At 41.3% G+C, this 25,792-nt stretch overlaps 1 protein-coding gene and 1 long non-coding RNA gene across 5 annotated transcripts; one reads left to right on the top strand and one right to left on the bottom strand.

Moving 5' to 3' along the window:
* On the top strand, positions 1-23,650 carry LOC310743407 (sodium-coupled monocarboxylate transporter 1-like). 4 transcript variants are annotated; one of them, XM_083573634.1, is made up of 16 exons: positions 1-72; positions 1,957-2,120; positions 3,726-3,791; positions 5,148-5,199; positions 5,763-5,830; positions 7,370-7,524; positions 8,838-8,978; positions 10,548-10,677; positions 11,903-11,991; positions 14,027-14,136; positions 14,766-14,833; positions 17,422-17,508; positions 18,664-18,839; positions 19,637-19,743; positions 21,109-21,194; positions 23,294-23,650. In XM_083573634.1, exons 1-16 carry the CDS (start codon positions 21-23, stop codon positions 23,618-23,620), a joined length of 1,878 nt encoding a protein of 625 aa, XP_083429760.1. In that variant the 5' UTR covers positions 1-20; the 3' UTR covers positions 23,621-23,650. The 4 variants fall into 4 exon arrangements, with proteins under 4 accessions (XP_083429760.1, XP_083429761.1, XP_083429759.1 ...); XM_083573635.1 differs by lacking the exon at positions 1-72 and adding an exon at positions 628-661; XM_083573633.1 differs by lacking the exon at positions 1-72 and having other exon boundaries at positions 1,219-2,120; positions 14,042-14,136.
* Positions 23,649-25,675, bottom strand: LOC310743416. The gene is made up of 2 exons (XR_014539006.1): positions 25,615-25,675; positions 23,649-24,567 (listed from the first exon to the last, which is right to left on the bottom strand). It is a non-coding gene; the product is annotated as an uncharacterized lncRNA (long non-coding RNA).
* Positions 25,676-25,792: the final 117 nt, after the last annotated feature.

The following is a 25,792-nucleotide window of genomic DNA, read 5'->3' as shown; positions in this document are numbered from 1 at the left end:
GGCTTCTAGAAGCTGTCAGCATGCAACAGCGGACACACCCTAGGAACAGCTTTGACTGGCCGGCTAAACTAGGTAAGGGCAGCCGATGGGTCTCAAACCCTCAGGGAGTTAGTGACTTCCCTTATATGAGAAGACAGGCTCTGGCAGATTGAGTGGACGAGGCCAATAGTTGGTCCAACAGTCAAGAAGGTGGTTTCTGCATGTTCTGTAGGGGGAAGTATGGGGCAGATGGGACTCTTCAAACTGGGAAGGTAGTGCATCTAGATGAAGAAAAGATTTGATCCTAAACCTCCACTGTCGTCTTTGGGAGAAGAAAAGTCAAAGGAGTAAATGCTACACAAATCTGGCGTGGAGCTCGTAAGACGCTTCCTTTCGGCAATTCCTGCAGCCAAGCTGGTGCAAGACGTAATGCTCTGCTTTCCTTTGGACTGTATTAGCAAGGCTGAGAGGTGGGGGTCTTGTCATCTGGGCAGCCCAGGACTCCCGTACACAGTGCTGAGGCTTGTGCACCGTAGAAGGTCACTTCAGTGCTGCTAATGCAGCGGTTTGACTTCCTAAATTCAATTTTGCTATATACATCAATAACTGCTATCAATATTCTGCTGTATATAATTTTTGGCTACGAGATAAACCAAACATAAAATGCTCCTCCTCCAAACAGGTAGTTTGAGAATCACTCCCTGATGTTGAATATTTCTCTCCTGTTACTTTACTGAACAACAAAGGGTTTGATTTTCCCCTAACATACAAAAATATAAAAAAAGACCTTCATTGTCTCTGTTGAAAGGTGCAAGGATTTCCCCCTCACCTATGTGTTCTGCTACAACACAAATGGACGACTCGGGTTTATGGGAGAGTTCTATCCCTTTCCCCTCTCTGAGAACTACCTTACAGTGGTACCTCAGGTAAAGTACTTAATTCATTCTGGAGGTCTGTTCTTAACCTGAAACTGTTCTTAACCTGAAGCACCACTTTAGCTAATGGGGCCTCCCGCTGCTGCCGCGCCGCCAGGGCACGATTTGTGTTCTCATCCTGAAGCAAAGTTCTTAACCTGAAGCACTATTTCTGGGTTAGCGGAGTCTGTAACCTGAAGCGTATGTAACCTGAAGCGTGTGTAACCCGAGGTACCACTGTACTTGTTTTGATTAGTGAATATCCCTTTAAGAAAACAAACCCCTCTGCATCCCCCTCCCTTCCTAATCAAAGGTTCTGACTCATGGCTTTTACTGCCGGCAGCCATTTTGCCTGCCACTCCCTTCCTGGCCTCTCTAGGGAAAGGAGCTCCTTCTCTGTTTTTTCTTTACCCATTTGACCTTGGGGTTCCCCTTTTCATTCCCTCTAGAACTGTAGCCATTCTTCTTTACCTCTCCAAGTATTGGGGTTCCTATTTCTCCTGTCTTTCTGTTTGTAGCAAAACCTTGTTTATTCAGGCCTTCCCCCCCCACTTCCCTCAAAGACATTTTTCCTCAAAATTAAGACAGGCTATTTTTCTTTTTTAAATTAAAGATGAAGGCACTTCAAAAAACCCACGGCCTCTCCACACAGAGTTAGGCTTAGCTTTAAGAAAAGATTTAGGACTGAGGAGAGAACAGCAGGCCAATGGGCATGCAGGTAAAGACTTTGCACCTGGCTGGTGACATCCGTGAGGTTATGCAGCCCTAGAAGCGCCTCTTTTGCGATTGCTTCCCAGGGTAGCGAGACCCTTCCTTCTTCCTTCCGTCTTCCTCTTGTCTATATTTGCTGCCTTCAATTTGGGCCTCATGTCAGCCCGCTTCGACGACTTAGACCCTGCCGACCGCTTCACGGATCTCGACCAGCTGGTCTTTGCGGCCATGCTGTTGGGTTCCGTGTTCATTGGCATCTTTGTCGCCATGGGCGAAGCCCATCTAAGTCACAGTGACTATTTGATGGGCAGCCACAGCCTGAATTGTTTGCCTGTGGCATTCTCCCTCGCAGCTAGCTTCACGTCTGCGTTGACCATGCTGGAGACCCCAGCTGAGGTCTACCGCTTTGGGAGCACTGTGGGACTCATCGGTATTGCCTATTGCATCATAGTGGTGATCAGCGCCGAAGTGTTTCTACCCATTTACTACAGGCTGGATATCGGCAGCACCTATGAGGTAGGTAGGAGGTTGCCATGGCCTTTGCAAACCTGTTCCTAGGGCTGAAGACTACTGGTTCCCTGCAAGAGGCATTCTTGTAGCTGTGGCCCATTTCCCCCCATTAATGTTACCTGTGGACCTGGGTGGAAAGGAGCAGCTTTCAATTGAGCCTGCATTTTCCCTGCATTTTCCCCAGACCAGGACTCAAGGCAGCGTACAGATAAAAATGTAAAAACACAGATCAGAATATTAGATAGAAGAAGTAATGTAAATAAGTACAGGCAAATGGCTCCCAATGCATATGTTATCTTTAAAAAATTTTTTTTTTTACATATTTAAGGAAAATTTCACGCGCTAATGGTAACATTCCTTTTCCATGGTGTTGGATTTTTATTTCCAATAATTTAGAAATTTGTTTGTTTGTTAAAAAAGACAATTTAAGTAAAGGAAGAGCATATTATGGTTAAATCTTTGATTCTAAGCTTTTGAAATCTCAGTAAAGAAAAATAAAATGGAACTAGAATTACAGGTGGTGAAATATAAGCGCTCTAGCTGAGATTCCTGCATTGCAGGGGGTCTCTACAATTCAAACTCTACAATTCAGTGATTCAATGATTAATATTAGAACATTGATTATTACTTTATTCCTGTGTTTATTTGCTATCTTTATATCCTACTTTTTCCTCCAAGGAACTTTGAGTAGAGTACCTTATTTCCGGTGTTCCGGGATCAGTGGTTTCCAAATTTTTGTTCCTATGGACCACCTGAAAATTGCAAAATATCTGGGTGTACTGCTGCTGCTTGTTGCGTCTGTCTTTCATAGCAGTTTTAATACACTATGCTAGATGCTGCATTATCTGTAACCATTTTTACAGACAAGCCTTGGACCACATGAATGGTGGTCCATGAACCCCCGTTTGGGAACCCCTGTATTAGATAATCCTTCTGAAGTGGATTAGGCCAGCTTCATGGCTGAGTGGGTTAGTAACCCAGGTCTCTACAGTTCTAGTACAACACTAACTTCTACAACATGCAGGCACGAGCAGAATGCAATTTAACTGTTTGAAGCCCTCATCCTAGAGATACTCAAATGTTTTCATTCCAAACTCTCATGTGGGGATGGGGAAGAAAATCTTCAACAGGCTGCAACTTGCATTCTCCCTTCTTTTCTCTTAGTCATATATGCCATTTAAACAGGAAAAAAATATGTAGAAGAACATAAGCATACTTATCAGGCAACAGCAAACCCAGACATACAAAAAATGATTCAGGAGATCTATAATTAGGGTCTCCCGCTTAAAAACAACAAGTAATTGGAAGCTGGACATAGCAAGTTTATATGGAGAGGTGATACTCTGGGAAGAAGATGTTTATTCCTTTCCTCTCATTTCCTTTCCCTGACCTAAATTGCCCTCATTCCCCACAGCTTCTAATAGCTACAGAGGAGTCATTTCACTAATTGCACAAAGTTCCATTGACAAACTCTGATATTTACCCAGCTAATTCTCTGAGATATGTACTTAATTTCATTTTAAAGGAATGGTGTCAATACTATTTCTACATATTAAGTAGATTCAGTATAAATATGCATGTTTTGTATAAAATAATGTGTCTCTTTTGCAGTACTTGCAGCTTCGATACAATAAATATATACGCATGCTTGGAACAGTCATGTTTATGATAATAACGGCAAGTACAGTGCAAGATGATGATCTTTTGTATTATTCTATTGTAAATTATAGTTGGACCATAATGTTTAGTTACATAATATTAAATATAAATGTCACTTCCAGAGCTGCTCTTACTCCCAACTAGTTTCTTTGACCTTAGTGCTGATAATTTATCAATTGGAATGCCATATCTGGCTACTGTTTGACATCTTTTTGCAGTGTGGTATAGATTGCTTGGCCTTGCTTTAGATTTAAATTAGTTCTCTATTTATCACTTTCCCAAGGACCACATTTTTCAGAGAAGATGCAAACTTCAGTTATGTTCCCTTCTTGTTACAAATAGATGGAAGTGGGACAGGGAATAATGCATTCATTTATGTCCTAATATCCTACGAGTGCCATAATATACTTTGGTTTCTCTTTTTACCTAAACTGAATACCATGGGCTGATCTATTTGGACCGTTTGGCTGTAGAGGATTGTATCAGAATACAGATTTCTTCAAACCCTTCACAATACAGTATAGTTATACAATATGCTGCTTGCAAGGGAGTATAGGCATAAAGATAATAATTGCTAGAAGAGAAATAGGTAAAGCGCATTGGTATTCTACAGAGGCTCACTGCTTACTGTATGTATATACATACTGTAGCAAAGAATCTCAAGTGTCTGCATTAAAAGTGCATTAATTATGAGATATCTCTTTTGGGTCTCATGTTAGTTGATGTAGCTGAAATGACAGGCATATAGTTAGTATGCTAAGAAATGTCTGATGATTTGTTTGTTTGTATTTGAACAGAGCCAAATTTAATACCATGGTGTTACAACAAATTTTTACTATGAACGCTAACATAGCAATACATAGATATAATGGGTGGACTACTTTCCATTGGCTTCAAACAGTAATGGCAGTCATTTTATGAATAAATAAATGGAATTCTAGAAAAGGTCTGGGCAGGCCTTTAAGTGGGTCATATACGAAGGGTTTATTCTTTCAATGGCTTTTCATTTGAAAAAGAAAAAAATTTACAGTGCCACTGCCAATACCAGGTCCTCATTTAGTTTTGTAAGATGAACCATGAGAAGGGTTTTCACCTTTTGAGATTCTAGACTCTGCTGGTGTTTAGGTTTATTATTTACCTCATTTTGAAACATTTCCTGCTCTCTAGCTACTCTCATAGTTTACCTTTATAATTTGCTTCAGTTCTGCCTGAATGAGAGTCTGTGAAGTTTAAAATTTACCTAACTCTTTTCAATGAATTGATCTAGTAACAGTTGCTATTTTGCATTTAAATCAGTGTAAGCTGGCATAGGACAAATGATTCCTAGAGAGACCATATATTTCACATGGATGTTTATTTGTTCCACCTCCTCAGATAATATACACTGGAATTGTTCTATTTTCTCCATCACACGCCTTGAATAAAGGTAATGTGGAAATACTGTTAAATACATTTTTAAAAATTAAGGAAAAGTTTGACCTGTTATCTTTAATGTGATATTGCAAGATGTAGGCTGACTTCTGTAGGTGTTAAACGAAAAGCATGAGTGAAATTATGTGTGCCCTGCTGTGTGTAAATAGTATGACACCAAAGTCAATATACAGTCATACCTTGGGTTACAGACGCTTCAGGTTGCGTTTTTTTGGGTTACGGACCGCCGAAACCCAGAAGTACCGGAACAGGTTACTTCCGGGTTTAGGCGGTCGTGCATGCGCAGAAGTGCCAAATTGCAACCCGCGCGTGATGGTAGAACTGTGCAACAGTGGAACAGACCACCATGCAAGGTGGTGGACTCTGCTTCATTGGACTTTTTAAAGCAGAGGTTGGGTGCTCAAGTATACCTGTTGCTTACTGTTGAATAAGTATTTATATTCCTTGTCAATAGCAAGCTTAAAATTCATAAATGTGGTGATTTTTCATATGCATTATTTTTTGTTATCTTTCCATTATTTAATTTAATTGTGTTATGTATCTTTCCCCCTTTTTCAGTTACAGGAGTTCAGTTGTGGGAGTCTATTATTTCAACAGCAGTAATCTGTACTTTCTATTGCACAGTGGTATGTTAAGAACTTGTTTTAATAAACAAATGTTCTATTTAAGATTTATGTGGTAAAAAATAAAGAATAACTGCATATAGAACCCTGGTAACTATAACAAGGAATTCTAATCCAGTGATTGCTACATCTCTCTGTCTGCAACACTCTTATTGATTGATTGATTGGTTGGTTGGTTGGTTGGTTGACTGACTGGTCTGCTAGGAGGCTCATATCAATGAGGCCATCTGTATGATTCCCAGGGAGAATCCCATCCAGGTACTGACCAAACCCAAGCCTGCTCAAATGCTTTCAGACCATAGCCTGATATCACATCCACTTAGCAGGCTAGTAAAAAATGTAGGAGCCCATGAACTTTTGTGGGCTTATCTATACTTATACTGGTTTTAGACAACTGTAATGATCCGTGACATCCTTAAATTTTCTGTCTCTCTCTGACAAGCACTGGGAGTCCTCTCGAGCAAGGCATTCTTGGCAAGATGGCCTAAGACAGTGGTTTTCAGTCAGTGTGCCACAGCACCCTGGGGTGCCTTGAAGGATGGTCAGGGGTGCCATGGGCAACACTGGTCTCTGTCCCTCTTTCCTTCCCTCCTTCCTTCTGATGCCCTCTTGCGACAAATCTGCCTCCCAAAGGCTAGCACAGCTGTTTGTTGCAGCAGCCCTGGCTACAAGCTCCTCAGGCGAATGGTGCGTCAGGGACTGGCCAAGAGATGCTGGTTTCCTGGAGCTGAGGTAGCCTTGGAGTAAGCAAGCAGTGGGTGAGGGAGCCCAGTCCACCAGTCCTTGCTGTTGGGAACGGACAGACAAGTGGGAGGCCGGCCGGGCAGGCAGGAGCTGTGTTAGCCTTTCTTGTGCTTGCTGTGTGCAATGCCTGCCTGCCTGGGAGGTGAGAATCCAGTGCCAGAGGGGAGCCTTTCTACCATGCAGGCCCAGCGGCACCTACTGCTGCCTTCCAGGGTGAATAAGATGGTGGCCTCACATTCACTTTTGGCCAGTCTCTGTTGGGCTACTAAGGCTGGGGGCATCCTCTTCCCAGGCCCCCCCGGGGGTGCAGCATGAGGAGGCACCTCTCTTTGGGGTGGTGACGGGGCGGCTCAGAGACCAGGGGCGGTGGTGGCTGCTGCCCAGATGACTTCCAAGAAGAGGAGAGAAGAGAGGAGGCTGAGGGAACTCTCCACAAGGGAGAGTTTGAAAAGGGGTGAGGGGATGCTGGCTCTGCAGGCAAGGGGTGGCATAACAGGGCTTCTGAGGCTTGGAGCACATTTCCCCACAGGGGAGCTGCAGAAATAATGTAGTTGGTCAAGGGAGCCATAGACTCAAAGGTTGAAAACCTCTGGCCTAGGAGACTGCCTGCAGCTTCACTGCTATGGGTAGAAACTCTCTTTAAAATTTAAAGCTAAATTTAAAGTCAATGCTGTTAAAATTAGTGTGATTATTTAACTGAGCAAGGACACAGGAACTGGTGCATAAAAATTGAAGCAATTCTACAGAACTATAGGTAGAACTACTTTACTACATACTGTATCTGCTCTTTCCAAATAGGGTGGCCTAAAAGCAATAGTTTGGACAGATGTTTTCCAGTTTACGCTGATGATATGTGCGCTTCTGGCAGTGCTTATACGGGCTCTGATTATTAAAGGAGGAATCGGTCCTATTATAGATGATGCTGTCGATGGAGGAAGAATAACAAAATGGGAGTAAGTGTCTTTTTGGTTAGGCTGCAGTGTAATACCTCAGACATTGAAACGTTTTGGTGTTTAGGTTTCAATGAGTCAACAACGGTAGAAGTAGCATCCTTGATAAAATCTCATGAGCATGGATAAACAGTTGTATCCGGCTGAGCCATACTCAGATTAACTTAGATTGGATCTACTCCCAAGTATGATTTATTTATTCATTTATATATAAAAAAAATACACACTTCCATTTATTAAAAATATAAATATTTTATAAAAAAATATGCAAGTACAGTAAAACTTAAAATACCATAAACATTAAAAAATAATCATACCAATGACCAACTCATCTGGAAAAACTTCTAACAGCTGGGTGTCAACTCAGTGCTTCTCCAGATTTCCTTTTGTACTGCACTTTCCAGGAACGGGTTTTCACTTTTCAAGTCCATGTGCAAGAAGTTCTTCTTCTTCTTCTTTTGGTCCTGGCACTTTCCACAAGGAAACACACTGTTTACTGTTGAACAGTGCTCCCCCCCCAAAAAAAATACGTTTAGGGGTACTCTCAGTTTCCTACTCATATTGGAATACTGCCCTTCAATGAGGCCAAACTTAGATTCACAAAATGTTTAGGGGTATCCGTACCCCTGTGCCCCCCTGAAAAAAGCATTGCTGTTGAATTAGAACAAGTGGCAATTGGGTTTTCTGCAGATTGCCGTTTGTTCCACTTCAGTGATAAATGGTAAGTGTTTCTTGGGAAGGTGCTGGGACAAAACAAAAACCACTCGGACCTGAAAAGTGCAGACCTCCTTTTGGAAAGCACAGTGCAAAAGGAAGTCTGGATGAGCTCTTAGTTGGATACAACTCAATGAGTTGATAGTTTCACATAAAGTGAGCATGAGAGGTATACATACATAGATAAAAGGAAGTTTACTACCAATCTGAAACTCTTTGAATAAATATTTCCTAGTGTCAGTAGGGTGGTATGTTCTATGGGTGACATATCCTGTTAACCAACAATACCGCCATCCACCTTTAGGAAGGCAGCCATGTATAGGGAAGTTTTTAATGTTTGATGTCTTACTGTGTTTTAATTTGTTGGAAGCTGCCCAGAGTAGCTGGGGTAATCCAGTCAGATTGGTGGCATAATAATAATAATAATAATAATAATAAATAATTATAGTTTGGTACTGGGGGTGTCACCCAGAGCATAGACTGGGATGAAGAGGATTCTTTTTTGAAAAGTTCTAAAATCCCCCTTTTCTTTCACTAAACTCCTCAGATTTATTTTTATGTCAAAACCTATACTTTTAAAATACATATATTTTGTCTCTTAGCTTTGACCCAAACCCTCTGCGAAGGCATACATTCTGGACAGTAGTTGTTGGTGGTACTTTCACTTGGCTTAGCGTATATGGAACCAATCACTGTCAAGTTCAACGATACCTTGCCTGCAGATCGCAACGTGAGGCAAAAAAGTAAGTCCACATATTGTACAGTCATACCTCATGTTACGTTTGCTTCAGGTTGAGCATTTTCAGGTTGCGTCCTGCAGCGACCCAGAAGTAACGGAACGGGTTACTTCCGGGTTTTGCCGCAAAATGACGTCACACGCATGTGCAGAAGCAGCGAATCACGACACGCACAGACGCGGGTTGCGTTCTCTTCAGGTTGTAAATGGGCCTCCAGAACGTATCCTGTTCGCAATCAGAGGTACCACTGTATATCTCTTACTGCAATTCACATATTCTGAAGTGCAGCAGTAGGAGGCTGACATGCTCTTGCCTGTAAGCATGGCTGACCTGTCTTTCAACTAACAGGTTCCCCATGCAACCTATTTTTGTGCATTAACTTCACAGAGAAATGTGATTTGTAGATAGAAACTACCGTATATACTCGAGTATAAGCCGACCCAAATATAAGCCGAGGCATCTAATTTTAGCACAAAAAACTGGGAAAACTTATTGACTCGAGTATAAGCCGGTTCACCACACCACAAACCTGGTGGTGGCGGCAGTGGCGGTGGAAGAACAAGCAGCCCAAAAGGGCTGCTTTCAGGCTGCTCCTTCCTCCTCCTCTGCCTTTGGGCAAAGGCAGAGGAGGAGGAAGGAGCAGCCCGAAAGGGCTTCTTTCAGGCCGCTCGTCCCTCCACCGCTGCCGCCCGCCTCACTTGATTATAAGCCAAGGGGGGCTTTTTCAGCATAAAAAATGTACTGAAAAAGTCAGCTTATACTCGAGTATATACGGTAATTTTCAAAAATTGGATCACCCATGCAGAATTGGAGCAATTGCTGAGTACTTTGCCATTTTGGAGAATCTGTTCTTTTTAAAGGGCATATTTCTTCTTACATTGCATATTTACCAAAAAAACATGTTGGTGAAAATAAGTTACCTAAATTTCTATTTTGCTAATATGATAAATTAACACTAGATATCAATATTTTGCTTATTTATTTATATGACAAAATTTATATACCACTTGATTGCAGTAAAACCCCTAGAAATATTATAATTATCAATAAGATAGTTAAGGACAATACATTTTGTAATAACTAAACAGAGATTAAAATATGCTATAAGCAGGAGCCAGAGAGTACAGCAAAGGCACCTGCCTGACAGGGAGTTCCAAAGTATAGGAACTAAAAAAGTTTGATGTATTCGAACTATGAAATGACTAGAATGTGGCACCTATAACAATGCCAGATCTGTGCTTAGCAATAATTTGTAGTGTTGCCAATGCAGGAAACATCTTTCACATCAGAAAGAGAGTGCCATGAGTAGTCCTATTCTCTGTGCAGCAAAGCTGTCCAAAAGCTTGGTGGTATACCCTGAAATTAAAAACTCCTTGCATTAATTCACAGGATTTCCCTTGCATCCGATGGCTTTTTATGAGGCATGATGTTAGCTAGATATGTGTTCTTACAATCTTCTGCTGCTCTTGGAGTCTGAGTACCTTGATACATTAATGTGGCAGTACTCTATTTTAAAATAATTTTGTTAAGAACAAAGCTTTGTTAGCTTTCTTCTCTAACTTTTTTTTTAAACAGATCTCTGTATATAACTCTTGTGGGAATCTGCTTAATTCTGTGTTTTGCAATTGGATGTGGATTTGCAATGTACTCTATATACAAGGATTGTGACCCATGGACTGCCGGCTTTGTGTCAGCACCAGATCAGGTTTAGTTTACTACTGAGTGAAATACTTAAATATGAATTTGAACTACTCTCTGTGTATCTCCCATGGAACTATTTGAGTTTTGAGTAGGGCTTTTGGAAAGATAACATTATTAACATATTGTGACAAATAGGAATAAAGGAAAGTGCTATTTTACTTGAAATAATGGACAGATATAATGAAATCAGGAAATAAGAATTTTATATTTATGCGGTTGTATAATTTTATTTTTTCTGTAACAAAAAAGTGTGGTGTGTGAAAATAAACTGAAGCCACATATTTGAAAATAAATCTTTATTTTGAACTTAAATAATATCCGAACTTATAACAATACAGGAATGATACGTTAATTAGTTATAAAAGTATTTGTATACTGCTGCATCATAAAGAAATACAGTTTACAGCAATAAAAACAAATGCAATAAAACCATAAAAGTTCAAAACAGTTAAAAACTGGTCTCAATTAACCATTGTGGAAGGACACATGCTCAATTGCAGAATGGAAAAGTTTTCAGCAGGTATTTAAAAATCGGCACAAAAGGCATCTGCTGATGTCTTTTGAGTCAAACTCATTGGATTCAGTGCAACAGCCAGAGTTAACATGAACATTTAGCTTTCCCCTGCCCTCTGTTGAAGTAGTGGAGCAGTTTAGGAGAGTCATAGGTTTGCAGCTTTTGTCTGCAACCTGGAGGTTCTCTTGCACATTTTTCCTTTTTGTGGCTCTGGCCAGGATGTTTCAGGTTCTTTACATGCCTGTTTGGCATAGGCGGCAGCTGCTCACCTGCTCTTTATCTCTTCCTCACTTCTTTCAGCTGTGGATGATGACATCCCTTGGAAAATGAGCTTCTCGGCCCACAAAGAAATCAAGTCAGTACTCACGGGTGGTCTGTAGGCCAGCCCTACATAGATTTTCCAGTCCCAAGGCATCTCCACCCACAAGCTCACACTCCACATCCCAACATAAGCTCCCTCATGACATAAGTACTGGGCACCAAGCCCTGTGCATGCCAGCTGTAGCAAGTACCCAATATGCCAAGATGCCTCACACATCAGAAGATCAAAGCATATTTCTCTTCACAGCCAAGGCCTCCGTTGGAGAGCTACAGTTTAAATGGAACGTAGTATGACATGACTAAAATGTTTAAAGTTATATTATTCAGACACAGGTTATATATTTAAATGACAGCAAAAAATTAAAACCTCAATTTTGGGGGGATTTTTTTTTAGATCATGCCATATCTTGTGATGGATATTTTGGGAGACTTTCCGGGACTTCCGGGACTTTTTGTGGCTGGGACCTTCAGTGGAACATTAAGGTAAATTTGCAAATTGCCATCCTAGATCTAGATTCTGGAAAGTAACTGATTAGTTCTAGCCCATCTTTTTATGCTAAAACTGTGACTCTTGGAACAAATGACAAGCTATGTTAAGCACATGGTGTATTTTTGCAGTCACTATTGTTTTAACATTAAATTACCGCTGTGAGTGGCACAGGCAAAATTAGAAGTTAAAGCTACTACTTAAGAGTTAAAAATGCATAGATGTTGAAGTGAGTTTTAATCCGTTTTGAGTCTATTGCTATTTTAACTTCTTGAAAGTTTAAATTATTGTTGCATTTTTTTCATATTGCTGTTGTTTTATCTTCTTTGTAAACTACTTTGAGGTTGTTGGTTTTTTAAAACCATCAAGCGGAGTATAAATTTAATGAAATAAATAGATAAATAAAATGCAACACCAAACCATACATTAACATAATATAATGCACATTTTGGCCCTCAATCATCTGTTGTTGTATCATGCAGAAGCTTCATGATAGGTTACTCTGATTTATCACAACCATAATGTTTCACAAGAAAAGAAGGGAAATCAGCAGGATGCTAGGAATGCTTCAAAGGCTAGTTAACACCACAGGTGTTGTTAACATTATTAGAAACTGTATGATGTTAAAACATGGGGAGCATGCAGATATTATCAAGGGTAATAGGATGTGAAAGAAGGAGATTTAAACCCCTACAGACTTAAAGTCCATAAAAATTGGTTCAGCAATTAGCATTAGGAAAAAAACTCCCATTGGAAGCAAAGGGACTCTTTGCTTTAAATGCTAATTGCTATGTTGTGGAAGCTGACATTTTGGAATTTACACTTGCAAGGATGCCTTAAACCTTCCCTTCGCCATGTGCTGCTAACTTTGAGAACAAGTGCATGCTGGGCCTGTTAACATTTATTCTGATCCAGTGTACCCCCACCATTTATTTTTTAAAACTGTGGGCATTACCCAGGAACCAGAGCAATTCTGTAGTTTCTGGCGAAATACTGTATTTTGGTATGTTTTCTCTCAAGCTTCAATGTAACTTAAGCACTGTGTCCTTATTCAAGCTGTGTTGAATCCTAAGTGTGTACATCTGAGAAGGCTTCCTTTTCACCTGGAATTTTGGAGACAGGGTGGGGATATTAACCAGGCAATTCCGTCAGGTGAAGACATCACTCCGCCCTCTGGTACAGTGGGTACTTCAGTACACAACTCATAGTGCTGATGTGTACAGTGATAGGCAAATTAGCCTTGAAACACAACTGTGTATTATGTTGGAAATGCGTGCACAGTCTTAAATTTAAAAAGAAAATATGAGTTCCAACTTACTATAAGTTCCAACATTGAGTGGGGAACTTGGTATAACCTCATAGGAGCTGTGGTGCCAGTGGCACTACAGTGGAGATACCAGCTCTATAGCTTGGCAAAAATGTTTTCCACACTTGATGTCATTTTCCATGGAATGCTAATGCAGATGATAAATTTACCAAGTGGTTAACTCTAAACTTTTAATTAGCATTAGAATCGTGGTAGAAGGGGGTAGAATCTCACCCTGGTTTTGTCAATACACTGAGGTCCAGCGCCGAGGGCCTTCTGGCGGTTCCCTCACTGCAAGATGTGAGGTTACAGGGAACCAGGCAGAGGGTCTTCTTGGTGGTGGCGCCCGCCCTGTGGAATGCCCTCCCATCAGATGTCAAGGAAATAAACAACTATCTGACTTTTAGAAGACATCTGAACTGTTTAGGAATTTTTTTAATATTTGATGTTTTAATCTGTTGGGAGCTGCCCAGAGTGGCTAGGGAAACCCAGCCGGATGGGTGGGGTATAAATAATCAATTCTTATTCTTATAAATAACTAAACAAATTTGTGGTGAAAACCCCTTACTACTTTGTGAGTTGGTCATCTGTATTAAAGCTCTGTTTCTGCAGCTCCTCAAATTAGTTTAATTCCCTTGATTGAGTTTTTAATATTTTTGAACTATTTAAATATTTTAAATATTTGTCAGTAAAGATGCAAAATATTTTAATTTTACATTCCTTAGTACAATGTCTTCCAGCATCAATGCGTTAGCTGTTGTAACTGTAGAAGATCTTATTAAACCTAATTTCAAAGTCTCTGAAACAAACTTGGCATGGATTTCCGTTGGAACTAGTAAGTTTACATGTGACATCTTCTATCTTAAAAAAAAACAACAACCCTCTATCCTCTTCCCCTGCTAATAATAAAATACAACAGAGTTATACTAGAAAAGATATGGGGTAAGGTTAGAACATGTGTGGGTCCAACAACAACTGGGAGGCCACCATTTTCCTCTGGCAGAGCTGGGATTTGAGCTAGGTGTCCCAGATCCAAGTCCATCTCTAGTTGCTGAACCATTTTGGCTTTAGGCCATAACTGAATTTAGGCCAAGAGTAACATGGCAATTTCAAATTTATTAGGAAGATGTTGCACAAGGGAGTTTCTTACTCTAGTCATAAATGATACTCAGCTAAACATGCATAGTAAGCTTTTTTTAGCCATGCAAATAGGGTGTAACAGAAAATTCATGTGCTAATTGTATTATGTTTAAACTAATATCTATCATTTAAGGCTCTTGGAAAATTATTTTCATATTAGTCCTCTGCTAAGGGGGGGAGGAAATGGCAGTTTATTGGTTTGAGCATTCCTCAGAGTAAATCCTAATCGCCACATGTGATTTTATAATTGGCAAACAGAGAAACTTTTAAGTCAGTTGCATAATTAAGTTGTCCTATAAACGTTTTATACATTTATCCAACTAGAGGTGCTGTATGGTTCAGTGTGCCTTTCCATGGCTGGAGTGGCATCTGTTATGTCTAGCTTTTTACAGGTAGGTGTCATTTAACTGCTATTTTAAGTCTCATCCTTCTTAAAATAAGTTGCTGTATTGTTGTGTGCACTTCCAAAAGGTTAATTTTCATAATTTAGTGCTCTGCTGGCAGCTTCAGTGACTACCGTCATCCATCTTCCCAAAGGCACTCTGGGAAGGAAGAATGGTGGTGACACAAGCTCTCGTCCTGAGCTGCCAAAGGTACCAGCAGAGTTACTGGTTTTTAAAAAGTAAATGAAAGGGAAGAAAAGGGAAGGAGCAATTCCTCTCCTAGAAAGTCGCAAATTGCTTGGACTGCCCCAATTTGCCGACAAGACCCTGTGCAGTCAGGTGAAAGGAGACCACCCCTAGCTTGCTTTAGTAATTATGTGGGCTTGGGAAATGAATATCTAACCTGGCTATGTTTAGTGAAACTGTCATTGAAAAAGTAATCAATTTAAATACAGTATACCAATAAATTTGATTTACTCTTTTTCCTATGCTCAAGTAGATTGTCCCTAGTATTCTTATACTGTACAGTCTATCGGTGTATTTTTTTTTAAGTACTTGCTGTAGTAGGGATGCAGTTAATACCATTGGGGTTTTTATTCACCAGTGCATGAAGTTTGTTAGAATGGAGTGGGATGCCATTCCACTTGTTCAAACAGACCTAAAACAAGCTTTTAAACATATATAATTGATGCTGATTCAGTTTGAAACAAAACCACTGCACTTCCCTTTGTCCTGCAATGATTCCCAAAGCAAAAATCACATATAACCTGAGGGAGGCAGGAATGCTTTCAATATCCTTCAGTATATCTGCTCCCATTTAGTTTGGAGAAAGGTCGTGAAACTATTGACTTTTCCCCAGTTTACCAGCAATCTGTCTAGATAGCAGGGTGCTAGTTTACCTCCCTAAGAAGTTATTATTTCAGATTGAAGTGTATTCTGGGTCCTTTCTGATTCCATGCTGTGGGAGTGGTGAGAGAGGTGCACAGATCTTTAATTGGATCAGGTTGTCCTGGTCCCACTACATAAAACAAAACATGCAACACAAACATGTAGTGCTGCCAGGCAGACGGGAAGAAGGGGCAGCTAACCCACCTTTGCAGGACATGCCCCATTGTACTTGAAGTGACTCAGAGATAAATAAATCTTTGCTACCACTTTGATGGCTCAAAAGTACAATTTGGAGGGGGGAAAGGCTTTAGGGTAGGAGATTCTCTGAAGGTCCCCCGCCATCGATGCCCATTCCGACAGGAAGCAAAGACTTCCTTTAATTTGTGCCAGGGTTGAGATCCCTGATGGCAAAGGAAGGTAAAGGTATATGATGCTCATGGACCTACCCCAAAGGGATTGAAGCAACTTGAATCATTACCATTCACCTCATAAACTATATTACAAGGATCACAAGATGTGCAGGCATGGGAGCCATTCCTGTAGTTGCTGTAGAGATGAACACCATTGGGGGTTGCCAATGCAATGACCAGGGGTAACAGTGTGCCCACCAATATACCCAATTAAGATCTTAGGAAATTATTCTCAATTAATCAGTGGGTCCAACTTTTCCCACACCAAACTATGTCCATCCTTGACAAGGACCAATCATGCCTGACCCCTGCAGATCTCCCATAGATGCTCTAGTGGTGTTCACAATAATATTTTTGGTTTAGTGGCACACCCTCCAGGGGATATTGTTTTGCCCTTGTTTCAGTGTGATCTGGATCAACCTGGGTTTCAACAAATGAAGCAGACACTAGAAAGTCTCCTTTCTAGAATGGAATTTACATTAAAATGTTTTGCTGAGAGTCTGAGGGATTTCGTTGTTGAAGTAGGCAGGCTAGCTCCTTGGTAAGGTCCTTATGTGTGGGTCTTTAGTATAGGAAAGGAGGCTGCTTTGTGCCAAAGGCCAAATGGGCCTCACCTGGCTGGTAGTGAGAATGACAGTAGGCAGAGTGGTGTGTGAGAGCTGGAAGCAAAGAGTGAGAGCCATACTTGATTTCTGTTTGAATCCAAGGCTGTGGCTATGAGAGAAGCCAGACCTTCTGGGATGAAAATGCTATGAGCCCCTCCATTGTAGGCACAGGTTGTGTATATTTGGAAATAAACCATATCATAAAGACAGTACAGGTTCCACTGCCCCTCATTCCAAGGAAACCAAAGCCTGAGGATATGCCTGGAACCTCTGGAATCTCGCACCGCTTAGAGATTGGGGTGATGCACCATTATTCTTTCTCATTAGGTTCATGGAGCTATGGTAATGGTTAACAGGGCACTGAATATAGTGCAACATGGACATCTGCCACAATATCATTTGAGGGCTGCTTTTCTCTGGTTAAATCCATCCAACAATATTGGTGTCTGTTCACACATTTATGAAACATTTTATTGGCCTCAGTTTGTTCAGAGGATTCTCCCTCAGTAAGTACTCATGAAGTGTTTCGGCCTGCCATATACAAGTATTGCTACATTTTACCTTGAAAAATTTCCTCCTGCATCCCTAGCAGAAAATGGGTATTTTTATTTAGGTAAATTTCTATTCTGGAGAAAAACAGCAAGTAATGCTTCCTGTACTTACCAGAGTTTGTTCTTTTTCCTCCCTTCCTCAGGCTGCATTCAGTCTTTTTGGAATTGTTGGTGGCCCTCTTTTGGGGATATTTTCTTTGGGCATCCTCATGCCTTTCGCAAATTCTAAAGTAAGTACTTGTCTTTCATCCTACGCTCCCTAAATGGAGCGGGTATGGAGTGGTGATCACCTTTCATATTTTAGCATTTCAGAGAGTTCCTTGCGTCATTACCAAGCATCTTCACACAGAGAGTGAAACAGACTCTTTGTTCAGACAAGACTTAATGCTATGCCATGGTTTAGCATTCTGTCAACAAGCAATTGGGAGCCCAGCACTCACCCACTTTCTTTCAACGCCTTGTGTGTGGTCCTGCCCTGCCATTTACCCTGGTTGGATGCTATCCATAATTCGCCATTTCATTGGAAGCAGCAAACTATGGCTCCCTTCTTCTAGGATAAGGAGGCAGAAACCACATATACATTAGGGAAGAGTGTTAGCCTAGAGTCCTGACTACAATGGTTTGGTTATTTCTCAACCACCCTGAAATATAAAAGGCAAAGTGATACAATGAATTTAATCTAAAAAACATTTTCCATTGTAGAAAACTTCAAATAAACTGTACTGATAACTCTGCACAAGGAGCAGTCCTTTAGTTATTACATCTTAAAGGCCTTTACGATCAATTTTAAGAACTGCGGTGTAGTTCCCAGGTTGAAGTAACGCAAATAAGCCCAAGTGAAAACACATGTTCTGGAAGCACTTGTTACCAACAGTACTTTAATTTCAGTATAAAAGTAGAGTGCATTCTACAACTGGGAACTTGAAAAATAAGCCAGTTTGAACTCTTAGTTATTCTTGAAAAGAGTTCTCCAGGAAATAAATGTTTGGAGAAAAGCAAATGCCTTGTGGTCTATTAACTTTGGTTAATAGAATTTATTTTCATTATGATGTTGCTATCTTAGCTTCAACTTCTTCACTAAGTTACAGGTAGGCTTCCTGATGCAGAGTCCCATATACACAGAAATAGGCACACAGAATTTCTCTGCAGTTGCTTCTGGGTCTGCTTTCTCCATTGTAACAAATGGCGAACTGCAACAGAGCGCTGGGTTGAGGGCAAGGACTTTTTAAAAATGGTGCCCTAAAAGTAGCCAATAAGACTCGTTTAATATTGGGTAGGTGGCATTAATTTCCTTTAAAGAACTGGACCCAGGGCCTTTTGGTTTTTACATGATTTTTCTCTATTGTTATTGTTTAGCTTTCATTGTGTGTAACTTTGTTTCTTAGGGTGCATTTTCAGGTCTACTTTGTGGGTTTATTATTGTTTTGTGGATTGGATTTGGGTCTCGGAGGCACCCTGCCCCTCCACACAGAACATTGCCATTGCCCCTTTCAGTTAGAAACTGTACAAAATACAATACTACACAGTTAACTACTACTCTCCATCCTACAACTTCTGCAAGGTACGTACAAGAAGTCAGTGACAAATTTGATACGATTGAATGTTTCATATTGTTTGTCTTTTTTATAGTATAGTATGTTTTCGTACATTCTTTTAACTTCATTTTTTATTGACCTTTACTATGTTATTGTTGGTCCCTCTTAGGATTCTTTTTGGCACAAACATTATTATGTACATGCTCCTATATAAATTGAAATATATACAGTAAGGCAAATCTGGTAACTTTAATGATGGATGCTTTACTTATCATTCAGTTTCTTAAAAAGTAAACAAAGTATCATTAATACAGCGATCTGTATGCCTGAACATCAAAGAGGTGTGTTGGTTACCTACCCACAGAACAGAAAACTATTTCATAATCCTCCCTATGTCTTTAGGATTGCATACCAACTGCAATTCTGTGTATGTCTGCTCAGAACTAAGTCCTATTGAATTCAATGGGACTTACTCTCGGGAGGTTTGTACAGCCTTTAGCAGTTTAAATTATAGTGGGTAGGATTCAACTAATGAGTCCCATCAGTGGACACCCTGCGCAAGGACACTGGCTTGAGCTGTGGGCTTTCCCCGCTCTCCTCTACCTGCATTGTACAAACTAGCTCAGGGGGACAATCAGGAGAGCCCCTGGAACAGCACATGGGGGCAGGAAAGGGAGACCATTCCAGCTGGCAAGCCAAAATGCTTGCCTTGGCAGAACAATAATCTTAGCACAATGTTGAATTCCGCTCAGTGTGTTTGTGGATAGTATTACTGCATAATTCTATGAAATTAATATTAAATCTTTTATTTGTTTAATTCCAGACCTGACAAAAAAGATTACTGGTGGTTCTCACTGTCATATCTATACTTCAACCCATTAGGAACTTTGATCACATTTACTGTGGGATCAATTATGAGTTTAGTAACAGGTACCTTTTTCTGGTTTTGACATAAGCATCAAAATTTGTGTCTGCAGTTCTTTCTGATTTGTTGCTATATGTATTTAAGGTATAACACATGCTTCCTTAGTCTGTCTATCGTTTTACCCTATAAATGTAGGTCTTCATTGAGCAGCTATGTCCATACTAACAAATGATATGTGCTCAATTTTTATTGGCCCTTTTCTATAGAAATGATTGGCCCTGGAAGAAGTGTAGTCGTGCACAACTAATTATATGCAGAATCTAGAGGTCCCAGATGGCCATCCACATTAGTGGGTGCGTCCAAGCATTCTCTCTTGGGTGTTGGAGGTCTCTATGTGAGTTTAGTGTGCCCTATCACTAAGAGGCAGGGAACTCTGTATCTTCAAAGAAAGTGCTCAGCCGAGGCCTCAGTTTGTTTCCCGCCTCCACTTGGAAGCAGACTACTTGAACACTGCTGTCCTCCGCATTCTTCTACTCAGGCCTGTACCTTTCTTTCTCATTGTCTCCATTAATTCTGCAGCCATTTTCTTCTGTCCTCCTACATCTCTGCTCAGATCTTTGTCTCTGGGGGAGGGAGGAATGCCTCTTTTCTTTCTCTCCTCAGATCTTGTTTCTCTGAAGAGGAAAACAAAATGAACAACCCTTTCTCGGCCTCTCTCACCAGCCATTTTCTCCCTCTTCTGGTTCCTGAGAAAGACTAGGATTGGGAAAGCATTTTAGAAGCAGACCACTGTGCTCTCCTTGCATGTGTGTGTGTTCCACTGAGAGACGCCACACAAAGAGCTTTGTGGTAGCTGCATCCCTAACCTTATTCCCTGAGAGAGCAGTATCAAAATTGGTCACAGATTGCTCTTTGGAACACTGTGGAGCCAGATCTGCTCAAAGCAGCTGGGAACTCAGCACCCAATCTCCTGCACCTTCGGCGCAGGTGGTGATGCAGAGTCAGCCCAAAGTAGAATCTGCCACATCCCTGCCCTCTTGTTTCATCAGCAGCCTAGGAATAGCATTTTCTCTCTATTACCTCATCTCCTCTGCCTCTTTTCTTTTTGCTGATACAGAACCATCAGCCAGCTACCTTCCTCCCTGTGTCCTGAGAAAGGACTAGGGTGAAGGTCTTTCCTTGCAGCAATACATTTTGGGTGAGTGGCTGGGAAGCCACCTGCGCTGCTGCCACTTTGCCAACAACGCCCATCATCCTTGGCCATGCTTACTCAGGCTGAAGGATGCTAAAATTCATCAATGTCTGGAGGACAAAGGTTCCCCACACCTGGGCTAGGAGTGTACATGATCAGGTTATATCAGTACCTGAACTGCACTAGTCTTAATAAAAAGTATTGAGAGAGATCGTGTTGTTAATAAACTATCTTCTAGGGGGATTAGACCAACATGTGGAAAGCAAACTTATGTATGGCAAAGAGGACATAATGGCCAACTTCAGGTATTGGAAAAATAAATGGGTAAGTAAGGTTTTAAGTTCTCATATGTATTTCATAGGCAGATAGCTTATCCTTGCTTCGCCACTTCTCCAAGGAAAACCTGCAATTTAGTGCTGAATCAGAGTGGATGGCAGTCAGATTTTCCATTAATTGCCATTTGTTGCCAAAGAGGTTTTCCACGGAAAAGCAGCAAAGGCAAAACAGATCAGACCGGTGCCTAGAAAGCATGGGACCAGCGGAAGTGTGGACAACCCCAGGGTCTATCCATCTTAACTATGCTGTATGCTTATTTAAATTCACAACCTAATCTCAGACTTTCTATGCAAGCATGCATGCACTAGGAGCACAAAAGTTCCTTGTGGAGTACCAGTTCCAACTAAAGATCTTCCTGTCACCTCATCACCCTTGGTGGGACTTCCTTGCCCTTCTCCAAAGCCTGGGTACATAGGATTCAACAGCAGGTGTCAAATGTGTAGGGTGTAAGGGTTTTGAACATGTGCAAGATCTAGTTCAGAAAGTAATCCAACCAGAGATTTCTCAGTAAATTTAGCCATTGTGGAATAAGAAGAGAGGTCCTCTTGTAAATCAGAAACTGGTTCAAGTAACAGGAAGCAGAGAGTAGGCATAAATGGACAGTTATTCCAATGGAGGGATGTAGAAAGCAGAATCCTCTAAGGACTTGCGTTGAGACCTGTTTTTTAACTTGTTCATAAATGGTCTAGAGCAATGTTCCCCAAACTTGGGTCTCCAGTTGCCCAAGAATGAGACCTTGAGGTAATAGCTCAATGAAGAGGTTGAACCAGTGTGCAGCAGCTGTGAAAAAGGCAATATCCATGCTAGGGAGCATTAGAAAAGAAAATGAAACTGCCCACATCATAATGCCAGTGTATCAATCTATGGTGCAACTGTTGGGATCTTCAAAGCCATAATCAGTCAGAGGAATTTGGCACTCTCCAGGTGCCCGGCTTGATTCCCTGTTGATCTCCCCCCGTCAGCGACTCCCGGCAAGACAAGGCGAGATCCCGGCGATCCTTCTTCAAACGTGAGAAGGACACACCATCCCTCCTCCCCTGCCATTCCCCAGGGAGGGGAGAGAGACAGACAGAAATGTATTTACATGCCTTTATTTCTGTCTCTCCAGCAGTGCAGAGGAAACATGTCTGCACCCTCTCACATCAGCAGCCACAGCAGAGAGAAAATAACTCCACCCATGTACTTCTGGTACAGGGTCATGTGACACTCTGAGCTAACATCCGGTGCTCAGTGCACAGAATAGACTGTCCCTTGTTCCCACGGTACAGTCCCATAACATCAACATCCTGTTTGGCTTTCCAGCCATCTGGAGCACTCAGCAGCATTGCTCCTTTTTCGTAACAGCAACTGCATTTGGAATAATGTGTACAGTTGTGGTTGCCTCACGTCAGAAAGGATATTATAGAGTTGGAAGAGCTTCAGAAAAGGGGCAGCTGAAATGATCAAGGAAAGTGGAGTGACTCCCCTGTGACTAAAGGTTGCAGGATGGGGTGGTGGTGTTTAGAGAAGAGGCAAATAAGAGGTGACATGATAAAGATGTATTAAAAAAAGTTTCTTCTCTCATAACACTAGAACTTCATTGGCCTCAATTAAGCTGAATGTTTAAAGATTCAGGATAAAGCAAAGAAAAGTTTTCTTCATTCAGCATAAACTGTAGAATTCTCTCCCATAAGAGGCAGTGATAACTACCAACCTCAGTGGATTTAAGAGAGGATCCATACAATTTCATGGATAAGGCCACCAGTGTCTACTAATCCTGATGTACATGTTCTACCTCCACAGTTTGAGGTTTGGTTCTGAATACCATCTGCTGGAAATGGCAGGAGGGGATAATGGTATTCCACCGAAATCCTGCTTGTGTGCTTTCCATAGGCATCTGATTGGCTGTTGTGAGAGCAGGCCCAATCCAGCAGGCTCTTCTTATTTTCACACACACTGCATTTACTGGAGCAAGGTCATGCATTTCAACCACAGCTTTTATACCTAATCCCATTGAAAATAGTGCTCTTAAGCATACTTGGCACTGGACTTTGCAAGAGAACTAGAATTTTCTTATATATATGAAATTCTGACTCTTTCAATTATAGGTACAGCTGTCCAATAGGCTTTGTCCAACAGTACAGCCAATACAGCCAGTGGTTTGTGGCCAATTACCGTCTACAACTGGTGCTGTAGAAGATACCCTACCTTTGGAAGATAACAGAGAAAGAAAGAGCACCCTACTTTCGGAAGCGGGGAAGAGCACCCAACTTTTGGAAGGGAAGAGCAATCTACTTTTGGAACCGAAGAGCAACCTACTTTTGAAAGGGAAGAGCAACCAAATTTTGAAAGGGAAGAGCGGCCTACTTTTGGAAGGGAAGAGCAACCAACTTTTGAAAGGGAAGAGCAGCCTACTTCAAAAGCATCTCAAGTGAAAAATAAAAATGAGCATGCAGTACAAAGTCCAGCTGTGTTTGGTTTCATTAATTCTAATTAAAAATGGAAACTCTGGGTCCCCCTCCCAATAAATCAATGTTGAAACAGTCAGTTTGGTAACCAAAGTTCAAGCAAACTTGCTCGTTTTTTGTGTGAACGTGAGCATGTGGCAAAGCAACAATTCAGTAAAAACTGTGAATCAAAATTAGTCTCACACTCTTAACCACCATGTTTCCCATTTGGCCCTGACAAATAGCAGTTGGACCCCTGCCCCTAAAAAAACCACGATTTGAACTGGTTGCAAAAATCACACTTAGGCTCCATGAAACCTCGAAGGAAAAAGAAAGAGATCAGCTATTAGGAAGGGCTTCATATCTTATTTTTACTATATAATGCTTGGACACTTGACTGCAAAACTAAACAAACTTGCTTATTATGAAGCCCCATTGAACCTAGTGGAACGTATTCCTAGGTAAACAAGCTTAGGAGTGCACTAATACTATTAAGAAGGTACTCATCTCAGGGAACTAAGATAGGAAATAGAGAGCTAGGGATGTAATTCACTGTTTTATATTTGTCTATTGATTGCTGCTGGGCAGGGTCATTAGCATACAGAGGGCATTGTGTGCCTGTCCCTGCCATCTGACGTCCAGCTTCATTTCTCTGTTTTACTGGAATCGGCAGAGGCAATGACTTTTTGAGCTGGTGCCTTGGTGCAGTTGTGGACAAACAAAATAGATACTGATAACATTGATACCTTGCAGTTGAGCAGTTTCCAGGACTGGGAACCAGGGAGTGTACCAATTTTGGAGACAATCACAGACTCTTTAAAGAAACGGGTACATAGCTTGGGGTGCTCCTAAAGCCATCTCTGTGACTGGAGGCTCGGGTAACCTCTGTGTTGAATATCGGCAAGAATGATTTCAGTAGGAAGTAGAACCGAGCACTGTAATAGGAGGAAACGAAACAAACTAGTGGACTCGAAGCCCAATTTCTGTACCTTTCTGGATCATCGTCAAAGCAAATTCCAGAATGGATTATATCAAGGGAGTATCCTTCCTTGGCAGCCTTGCTTTTTCTTACAGCCTAGTATAGCCCTGCCAGTACTCCCAAACATGCAGCAGGTAAATTTATGAGACCAGTTGACATTATGCAACTATTTTGACTGCTTTAATCAAATTAAAACTTGATTAGTGGATTCATCTCCAGAGGGGCATCCAATTATAATCTGGATGGATTGCATTGCCTAAGCTATGCATTGTACACATGACTTTCAACATCACCTTTGTTGGCGTAATCTATTTTGACATCTTTTCTGATGCTTCTAGGCTCTCTGCTTTGCTTTCAAAGCTGAAGCAATTCAGGCAGTACCAGAGCAGAGTGTCTCCCAGGCCTTTGTAGCTAGCAGAAGTCAGCCACTCCATCTCCACAGCTCTCCCTCACTAGTCAGCTCTTGAACAATCCTGAGTCTGGGCAGCAGTGGGTTCTTAGGAGCAGAGGCCAAGTACTGCTCAATAATGACTCTACACTGTTACTAACAAGCCTCCTACTCCTCCACTTCAGGGTGACCACAGCTTGTTTCCTTGAAATATAGTCCTCCATATAAATGACTGTTGGAACCACTAAGATCAGGCATAGGCAAACTCGGCCCTCCTGATGTTTTGGGACTACAACTCCCATCATCCCTGACCACGGGTCCTGTTAGCTAGGGATGATGGGATTTTTAATCCCAAAACATCTGGAGGGCCGAGTTTGCCTATGCCTGACTTACTTAGATCCTCAGAGGAAACCCTATTGGTGGCACTATATCTTACAGATTGCTATAGGGTCATGTGACCTGCAAGGTTGCATTTTACATGGTTGCCCCTGTAGTCTGGAACACACCTCCCTCTGTGATTTTCTCTGCAAGAGAAAAACCAGGAAGATTTTGACGGAGAGAGTATTCCAGAATCGTGGCAGCACTGCAAGGCTCCTGTGACTCGTGCTCACTCACCAAATATCTTGAAACTGCACCAAGAGGAAGGTCTTCGACGATCTTAATTCTCAAGCAGGCCTATATGGGAGCAAACAGTCTCAAAGGTGACCTGATCCATCACATGATCAAATTTGAAAAGACACATGTCATATTAAATATCCAGTAACTTAGATTTTTAAAATAATTTTTGAAGACA

The sequence above is a fragment of the Podarcis filfolensis genome, assembly GCF_964270895.1.
Source record: "Podarcis filfolensis genome assembly, chromosome: 10".
Lineage (NCBI taxonomy): Eukaryota > Metazoa > Chordata > Lepidosauria > Squamata > Lacertidae > Podarcis > Podarcis filfolensis.
The sequence above is the reverse complement of the archived record's forward strand: the minus strand, read 5'-3'. Positions and strand labels throughout refer to the sequence as shown.

Excerpts from the sequence above, each read along its gene's own strand:
- LOC310743407 (XM_083573632.1), top strand. The coding sequence starts at position 1,761 with ATGTCAGCCCGCTTCGACGACTTAGACCCTGCCGACCGCTTCACGGAT. Across the intron at positions 5,831-7,369 it reads GTACTTTCTATTGCACAGTG|GGTGGCCTAAAAGCAATAGT; the intron begins GTATGTTAAGAA and ends CTTTCCAAATAG. Across the intron at positions 14,137-14,765 it reads ATGGATTTCCGTTGGAACTA|AGGTGCTGTATGGTTCAGTG; the intron begins GTAAGTTTACAT and ends TTATCCAACTAG.